Genomic DNA, 9,879 nt, shown 5'->3' with positions numbered 1-9,879 from the left:
GAAATGCAAAACGATAGGTAGATAAAAACAAAGCGGCTCGTCAAAGCTTTAACTGCAAATTCCAACAGCCTGGCTCTTGTTTTGAACCCAACAACTTTTTCATCTTCGTCTCACACTTGCATGTGTTTGACAGACACGCAGTAACTGATGAGGCATTTCATGACAGGATTTATTAGTCTGCAGCAAGCGTGACTGTCATGTCTCAGTGCCTTGATTCACTCTGCTGTTGTGTGGAACTCCAGGCAGAGCAGAACTAATGAGGAACAGTCTCGGGCTCACCGGCTGGCTGCCTGTCACCCCTCTGGGCGCTCCGCGAAAATGGTGACATCATACTACAATGCCTTTCTAGATTGTTAACAGTCGGTGAAGACAGCGGTGGGGGTTTTCAATGATGAAGGCAATGTCAGAATGAGGTTTCCCCTCGTGCTGCAGGAGTGAGGCCTGAAACCCAGATATTAGTTAGCATTTTAGCACTTCTGGCTCTTCTCGTCCTGCAGTCTAGTGGTTCACACAAGCTCAAGATATTTTCATGTTTTATTCTATGACATAAAATACTGTCATGACAAAAAAGGTTGCGAAGTCACTAAATGAAACGACAGAGGTTGTCATCATATCGAACACTAAAACCGATTTACTCACCAGTCCACCTTAACAGCCTCGTTGTGTTTATACTTGTGCTTTTTGCAAACTAATACTAACTTTGTAAAAGGAAAGTCATGTGACTGCTGTTCAGTTCTTATTAAGCTTTTTACTTCTGGCGATTGTATTTAGGCTTCAAAATCATAAAAGTGATCTTCATTTCTGAAGATTATCCTGCTGATCAAAACATGTGAGTATCATAAACTTTTGTTTGTCGCAGAGCAATTTTTCTGCAGTAATCCAAAACCCAACGTCACGATCCCACTGGCTTTTTGAACCAGTGTGATGCTAACCATGTGAAATCTTTGACTGCCAATTCAAAACAATGGTCCACACTTTGAGACCAACTATCAGTGCCAGTTTAGAGCTTTGTCAACCAATTCTGAGAGTGTTAGGAATTTAGGACTAGACCAGACAGATTTATCTAATATCAACAATGTAATGAACCTGCACAGTGAAAGGGGCCATTAGACTTTACAGTTGAAAACCACCAAACAAAACTCTTGCTAACGTAGATGAAGAGTGAAACTTAGAGATGACTCACACTGCTGTGATTTCTATGTCAGGGCTTACGGCAAAAAGTTATGTGAATGAACTAACCAACAAACACAAAGAGCTTTGATGTGACAGAGGCGCTTCCCCTGAGAGGAAGTGATGATGATCACTAAATTATGAGGAACATATTAGTGTTTTTAGTGTTTACACAGTTTCCTTAAAGCATTTCCTGAGGCAAGCTAGAGGAAAGGATTAGGAGGTAATGACTGATCGCTTTATGTCTTATAATTGAACTCTGAAACAGCCATTTCTCTGTAAACAGTGCCAACAAAACCAGTTAATACATTCATGATATGGAGACAAATACCACACGACTGACTTACTCAAAACCACTTTCTCAAATGAAAAGTGAATATTTTGTCAAGTCCATGTTTCCTGAAAAAAATGTAGACAAAGAGAAAAAGAGCTCTTTGAACTCCCAGCCCCATGTAGCAAAGACAACACGACAGTCACATAGTTAGAGGAAAGGAAAGCCACATCCATTCAAAGCTCAGACAAACACACGGATGCCTCTGCCCCCACGGTGCCAGCTTTCCTAAACATATCCAACATGCTATCACTCATCCCTGCACAAAAGCAGCTTCAGCCTAGTACACACAAACAATAGTACATAAAGAAGACAGATCATGCAGAGGCACACTGGAAAGGAAGAATCACAAAATCCCTGTGACAAATGCTGGAGCCTGCACTCAGCGCTGTGTCTGTTCCTGAGAGGGATAAAGATGCTTCCTACTGCCTGAATTTATGTTTCTTTTAAGACTGCCGGTATCCTGTAAAGGTTGACTGAGCGTGAAAAAGATGATCCACTTTTGAAATTCCTTTACATTTCTCAAAGGAGCACACAGTATATTAAACACCTGGGAGCCACGCAGTCTTTTATGTTTGGCTATTGTGCAGCTGCACAGAAGCAACTCTGCAGCTGCAAACTTGTTTTAGTTTCCTCTGTCTTTTGTGGAAGCGTTTCCCTTTGCCAATCAAAAACTGACCTTGCAAAGCAGTTTTAAAAGGGAAGTGAAAACATGACCCCAGAGCAAAACTAAGAAGTGTCCAGTGACAATTCACCACCATGTGATGATTCTATTCTTTTTGTAGATTGCATAGTGTTATGTCCTGTCTGAGGGGTGAACGAGGCACAACACGAGATTAACCCCATCTTCTCCAAGTCCAAAGCAGCCACCAAAACACTGTGCTGGTAGTTACCAACTGTTGCATTTATTTACAATGTGTTTTTCCAAACAAAAGTGAGATTCTAGCCTCGGGGTGGACACAGAGAATAACACACCAAGGTAACCTATCCGAATATAAACAAAACTCAAGCACTATAACTAACCTCCACTTACTAACAAATAGAGGAGAAAATTGGGATCAAAGGAAAATGGCAGTCCACCCCGACCAACTCTCTCTCAGGTACAAAAGAAACAATAAGAATGAAAGTTACTGGGAAGCAAAACAATAGTGTGGCTGGTTGGGACAGGAAGGAGAGGAGCATTCCCGTCGCAGCACGGCCGCACCATCTTATAATTGACGAATCATCCCACAAGGAGCCAATCAGCTGCAGGATCCGCTGTAGTCCACCAATCACCTCCTCATCCTTTTGAACATCGATATGTAAATGCATACTCACACTCAATCACACGTCGTGAGAAAAGAACAACAACAAAAAAAAAAAAAAACTGAACTGAAAAAACAATATGGCTGCAGTCGTAACAGGTAGGAATAACTGTTTTAAGCATTCTGGTGTGAATTGTGGTTTCTATCAAGTTTTTTAGAAATGCAAACCAAGTGTCTCGCTTGAGGGCATATCTGCAGCGGATGTGAAAAAATAAAATTTCTTATTCACCGTTACCAACGTCAGTAATCCAATTCATCCAGTTCCACATGTTGAGTTAACAGCAAAGATGGTGGATGGTGTCTTTGAAGTTGTTTCAAACCATTCCAGCTAATAAAGATAAAATTTCTCCAACCTCGGTCAATGTGCCATGTTTAAGTTTTCAACCATATTTTTTAGGCATTTGAGGTTTTTTTTTTTTTTTATCAAAGCTGACTTCATGAACTGGTTAAAAGGAAACAGACACAACTCAGCAGTTTGAGCAGAAAACTTTAGAGACATTCATTATGAATGTATGAGTACTAAGACGTATTACAAGACACATGGATGATATGTTGGTATATAAAACCATGCCGGTAACCAGCAGGAAAATGTTTTTAAAAAATGCTGTCGAGCAGCTGGGAAAGAAGACAGGAAGGAAGGAAATGAGTAATGAAAGAAAGGAAATCTTCCCTGGCAGGTTAGTAAATTGATGGATGAAGGATGAAGACGCATTATTATTTCTACATCTCTTTGATTATCTGCTACTATTTCTGTTCCTGTATGTTTGATTACCTCATCAGTCTGTCATTAGGATACAGTAAAAGGGGCCAAAAAATGCCACCTGGGGAAATCACATCCCAGGATATACTACTTCTAAACCTTAGATGTTTGTTAAATGGATACAAGGACACAGGCTCGTTACTGATAAGGCAGAGGCTTATATATATAAAATATATTAAATAGCAGGGACTGGAATTGCCAAAAAGGAAAATTATTGAGGGCAAATGAAAATCACAACAAACATAAGGAATAAAACAATTTTATTAAATGTATAGATTAGGTGTGGTGCAAGATCTTAAAAGTTACGAGACATTTACTGAGGCTAAAATACTCAATAATCTGTCCAACATAAACTTTTTAAAATAAATTTCATTTTCTTCCTTTTTATTTTCTTTCTTTGCTTCTCTGTGTCTCTCAGTCTCTGTCAAGCTCACAAATGCTTGTACATGCATATACAGAAATACAGAAATACACACACGCGCACACACACACACACACACACACACACACACACACACACACCACACACACACACACACACACACACACACACTTCTTATCATTAGACGCAATCTGAACTGCTGTGTGCAGTACCTCACTCAATTAGGTCAGCACCATTTCCTCCGGTGTGACCTGTATTTCTCCCGACCCGTATATCACACTGCTGGGGGAAATGACTCAGGCTAACAGACCATATTATACTGTCGCCTGCTGTTTCAGGAGAAATAAATGACCAAGAAAGGGCAGGAAGACTGGGGCAATAACGGAGGAAGTAAAAGGGGTTTGGGTTTGTCTGTAGTTTACCATTACAAAAAAAATATGGCATCTGTGGCCACTTTTTCCACACTCTACATCACCATGGCTGCTTTTGCTCTGACAGCCACGGTGGAATCTAACTCCTGACCCAAGCAGATTGTCTCCTGTCTGGAGCATGATTATATTTACTGCCATGATTCAAGTTGGTGTTTACATGCACACCAAAAGTCCCTTCTTCATGTGGTTCCATAAATGATCTTATAGTAGATTGGTGCATGCAGACTTAAAAATAATAACCATGTTTGAACAATTTGTTAAGATTTTATAATGAGAACCATGGTCAAGATTTCCAATTCATCAGGTACTGTGCTGCATTCACTTTGAGAATCAGGCTTTTAAGCAAAGTATTCTAACCGACTTGGCATCACGAGAGATGCAATTCTGTGGTTAAAGTTTAAAACATAACAAAACCACACAAAGTGGGCTGTTGTATTTTTTTTCTCTCTCTCTTGTTTTTAAGTCTTTTGCATCTGTGCTTTTCCAGCTCTGCAACATGTTAAAAAGTCAACCATGAAAAAAAGGCCAACTGTAAGTTTTGCTACTGCTACATAAAGAACGTTAGCATTAACAGCTGTTTACTTACCAGTCTAGAGGAAACATTGCGAGTTCAGCATCAAACTAAATTCCTTTACTTACCAAGAGCCGTCTCCAGCGGTGGAAAGCAACGCCAGTGTTAACTCTCTAACTCTCTCTAGTCTCCATCAAGTCTTTTCCTCTGCTGAAGTTAGCATGCTAACCAGCTAGCCCCGGCCTGTCTCGCCACTCTCCGATAGCAACTCACTTTAGCATCTAATCCCCCCTGAAGATGTAGCGCTGCTCAGAAGACGTATTATAACCTCTTGACTTGACAGTCAGGACCACCCGCTCCCAAACTGATTGATAGGTTAATGGAATCACTCTGCCTTTCATCTTATGGTCATTTCTGATATTTTGGAGGTAAGAAATAGTTACAACGTTGGTTCTAACAAACACCTTATGACTGAAATACTTGCATTTATCATTTGTTTTTGCTTTAACTCCGATTTTGTCACATTTTTAATAAGAAAATAAAATGAACTACAGTTATTGTGTAACTCAAAGAACTCTTTTTTTAGTTCTTTTGTCTTGTTATTAGCCTATCACAACATCATACACCTCATGCCAATTCCTGGTAACCCTGGAAATATTTATCCAACTATGACCATTGCCTCTTTACTTCCAGGACTGTTTTACATTAAATATTCATCTACTTATTTAAAATTCACAAAATGGGTTTCAAATTTTCCTAAACAGCAGTAAGAAATCTGACTGTTTCACCCTGCAGCCTGTGTAGTTATGTCTGACTGTGAACTGCACTGATGGAGTGACACGATACTGTGATTTCCACAGAGACAGCACCACCTACTGACAGCTAGGAGTCACTGTGAGGCTAAATCTAGTCAGGTCACAGCTGAGTAATATCTGAGGTGAGACTACAGTATGTGATACATTATACTTACTGCTGACAGAAGTCTCTGTGTGTGTGTGTGTGTGTGTGTGTGTGTGTGTGTGTGTGTGTGTGTGTGTGTGTGTGTGTGTGTGTAAGATATCATTGCAGCCGTGTGACTGTTGTATCAAATTAAAGCTTGAGAAATGGGTCAGACTGGAAATTATTTACAAACACTGGAGTCGAAATTAAAAGGCAAAGGTGAAATCTCTGTCTTATGTGTGTCAAGGTCGGTGTGCTGTGAACTTTAATTATATTTTTAATTAGTATATGATTTTTATACATATTTTCATTTTGCATTTCAAAAACAACATTTTTAGACATAACTTTTTTTTTATTTTCTTTTTTTACAAAAAATATTTGTATCTTCTTGAAATTGAATTAAAGGGATTCTGTATGTTTCCAAATGACAGATTCAGCTTTTTTGTTTGTTTGTTTGTTTGTTTACTACTGTTTTTATCAACATAAACAAGTATCCAGAAATCCATTCTGAAATCGGATTAAATGAATGAAAGCAAAGAGCTTCAGCTCCCTTTTTAAATGCATCTTTGTGCCAACTAGGAAACATTTTTGGGTATAATTTTGTGAGGAAAAAAAAACAACCAATTAATGTATAATGTTTCTTACAAGCATTTATTTTTAATGAGCGAATTATACCGATACTGATACTTGACACAAAATACTGTCAAGAGATAATCCTGCAGAAAAGTGATTTATTGCATGAAATGTCTTATTTATAAACCATAAGTTCACTGACAATTAACACCCTGTTATGCAGACTGCGGTATTACTAATAGTTTTCCATTAAGTAATCATAACTGGAAAAGCCCTGTCTAAAGTAATATGTAAAGTTGAGTGAAACAGAGGTATGAAATCACTTGCTCTTGGACTGAAACTGTAATAGCTAATGTTTTATGATAATAAAATCAATTTAATTTGGCCATTTCAGTGCGGAAAGTTATATTAAAAAGAAAGAAGAACCAGGATCTAATATTTTCTCTCTTTTTGTTTTGTTCTTATCAGCTTTTCTGAGGATCATTGAACTTTCCTCTGAGACTTTCCACTGTGAGCCAGACTTATATGGGATGACAGAGTCTCACTGCTTTATTTAGAGACCTGGCAACCCTGAGGCTGTTGAGGAAAATCACATCCTCCACTGCCTTATACGATCAGTGAGCAACACCGACACTCTCCACTATGAGTTTTATTGAAAAGAGAAATATCCTAGAAATGGTTACTGTAATTTTTTAAAATGGCTTCCAAATGCAGCCACCAGTCCTGCTATCGCTGCTCCCTGCCACAAAGTACACTCAGACCAGACAACAGTTGCCTAGAAACAAATGAAAACAAATGTAATTTCCGGTCAAGTGAGTCCAGACCCAAACTGCAGGATTCCAGGCAACATGTCACCTGCTTCCTTGTCGACAAGTCTCACGTTTCTATTTACAACTCTCTTCAGGGGAATTTTGATGTAGAGAACTTGGAGTCTGAATCCTTTTTGTCTTTTTCTTGAACTGGTTTTGTGGATTTATTAATGCTGGTGAGGAATAAGAGTTTCTTGATTCTTAATTTCTTTGTAAGAAAACTAAACTAATATGTTAAAAACAAACAATTATTCACTTCTGACTGACACTACACTTGAACTACCATAGTACTGTTCTTAAACAATACACTCATTGCACATACACCAGAGTAAAGCCCCTGCAAAGTGTAGTGAATTTGCTTCGTCATGAAACAATGAGTGATAATGTTACGCGTATTTTATCTGAGGAGAAAGGTAAAACTCGGACTTTGTCTACTGTTACAGCTGCTGGACTGTGTTGGGAAACATAATCTTACAGACCAGTTCAACTGTCAACTCCACGTTAACTACAGACCCCGTCACTGTCCACTATATCATCTGTCTCCCTGCAGCAGCATGGCCAAAGGAAAGAAAGGCAAAAAGTCTACCGGGAAGACAATCACCTTGAAAATGGCTCAGAACTACATGGGGCTGACGCTGGACGGTAAACGGCGTCTGGACCTCAGTTTCAAGGAGTTCGCCACGGTGCCTAAGTGCATCCAGAAGCTGTGGGAGATCGATGAACTGGACCTGAGCAGGAACCTGATCAGAAAGATTCCAGATTTTATTGATAAATTCATCAACATGAGTGTTTTGGATCTGCACAGTAACTACGTGAGTATGACGAGAAGCTGAAGAAAAGACGCTTCAAAAGGCAACTTTGATTCCATCACTTTGTCACTGAATAACACTTGACCCCAAATACTGTCAAAACTGTGACTTATTCTATTAAAAACTAAACCAGGGTTTTACTTAAAGAGACAGTGCAGCGAATTTTACACATAAAGGTCAGTTTATTACTTACTAACCGGGTCTGTTGTTTAAAATCTTCTGAGGCTCTGAAGGAGCTTCGTCAAGTCTAAGTAAATAACCTATATGATGTCATCGGTGTCCCCTCGACTTGGGCCTGGGAGACTTGAAATTTAAAACCAAAAGCCTCCATTGCCCACTGAGATTGTGAGTCTGGAAGACATGAGTGTTTACACGGCAAAGAAGGTGTTAAGTTGCATTGTGGGAGGTGTCGACACTCTACACTCCCGATTAAAAGTCAGTATCTCTGTGACACTGCTGCATCAATTGTAATTACAAATATGCAATACTAAATTGCTGTAGTCAAAATAACTATTTATTTAATAAATTTAATATTTTTTAGTTTTTGGATTAGTTTGTGGATATTTGATGAATGCGTTTAGAAAGATGTGCCACAGAAAAAGAAGATAAACTGAAATAATGAAGGCTTGAAAACTAGATTTTAAATCTAAGCTCCTCTTTAAGACATGGCCTTAAAATGATCTAATAATAATAATAAATATAATATATAATATAATAGCAATTTCTGTATCAATCTGCACATTAAAATACATTAAAACAAAAGAGCATGAAGAGAAAAAAAGAGAATAAAAGAGAAAGAAATCCAGGAAATGGTTTTGTTGTTCACTACAGAATGTGTCCCTGTGTATCGTAGCTGGAGGCGCTCCCTGTGACTATCGTCCATCTCCAGAACCTGCTGGTTTTGAACCTGTGCAACAACCGTCTGACAAGCGTTCCCAGCGAGCTGGGCCTGCTGAAGAAACTCCACACACTGAATCTGGGTCTCAACCTGTTGGAGGATCTCCCGTCCTCCATCGGAGCCTTGAAGGAGCTCCGCCACATCGGCCTCTCGGACAACCGATTCACCCGCGTCCCCCCCTGCCTCTCGAGGATGAATAAACTGGAGAAGGTCAACCTGGACAGGAACCCCATCCTCACCGAGCTGACACCCAGCCACGGGTTAATAATGACAACAGAGAGGCTTTACCTGGTCACAGAGAGCTGCCTGTGTGACACCTGTCTGAATATGTGTCAAACTGAGAGGAGGAAGATGGATGATGTGGTGAAAAGCAAAATAACTTGAGCTAAGAAGACAGGGAAATGTATTGTTAAAAACACATTCATACAAGGCATATATGAAATTTAAAATGATTTATTTCTCCTTTTATTTTACCTCCCTGTAAAATCAAACACTCGGGATGATTTCATATTGTGCTGTTCCCACGAACTGAGCTTTAACTTACACTACAGCGCCATCTGCTGTTTTAACACTGACAGTAAGGATCAACGACAATATATGTGTTATTATGAACTGCTGAGGAACAACTGAGGAGTCTGGATGCTTGTCACATTTTCTTCTCAAGTTATTCAAAAATAAAGTTTTGTGTTAAAAGACATTAGCTGAACATCCAGTGGGCCACTTTGATCAGAGAACCCTAGCTAAGCCCTCACTTCACTAATGGTTTATTCTACACAACAAACCATACAAGAAAAAAATGCCAATAATTCAAATTTAATGCAAAATTCAAACACAATTAACAAAGGGAAATGTAATAAACTTAAATACAACGTTTTATGTTCCCCCGATGAGAAATGAGAGGATGAGGGGAAGTGGCAAAACAAAAGGTTTTCCAGCAAGAAAGAAAGATCAGCTGACAGAAC

At 39.1% G+C, this 9,879-nt stretch overlaps 1 protein-coding gene across 1 annotated transcript; it reads left to right on the top strand.

The window, feature by feature from the left end:
* Positions 1–7,268: 7,268 nt before the first annotated feature.
* lrrc18b (leucine rich repeat containing 18b) lies at positions 7,269–9,596 on the top strand. Its single transcript, XM_056366454.1, has 3 exons — positions 7,269–7,386; positions 7,654–8,022; positions 8,873–9,596. Exons 1-3 carry the CDS (start codon positions 7,381–7,383, stop codon positions 9,299–9,301), a joined length of 804 nt encoding a protein of 267 aa, XP_056222429.1. The 5' UTR covers positions 7,269–7,380; the 3' UTR covers positions 9,302–9,596.
* Positions 9,597–9,879: the final 283 nt, after the last annotated feature.

This window comes from Seriola aureovittata, chromosome 21, assembly GCF_021018895.1.
Source record: "Seriola aureovittata isolate HTS-2021-v1 ecotype China chromosome 21, ASM2101889v1, whole genome shotgun sequence".
NCBI classification, from domain to species: domain Eukaryota; kingdom Metazoa; phylum Chordata; class Actinopteri; order Carangiformes; family Carangidae; genus Seriola; species Seriola aureovittata.
The sequence above is the reverse complement of the archived record's forward strand: the minus strand, read 5'-3'. Positions and strand labels throughout refer to the sequence as shown.

Excerpts from the sequence above, each read along its gene's own strand:
- lrrc18b (XM_056366454.1), top strand. Across the intron at positions 8,023-8,872 it reads TGGATCTGCACAGTAACTAC|CTGGAGGCGCTCCCTGTGAC; the intron begins GTGAGTATGACG and ends TGTGTATCGTAG.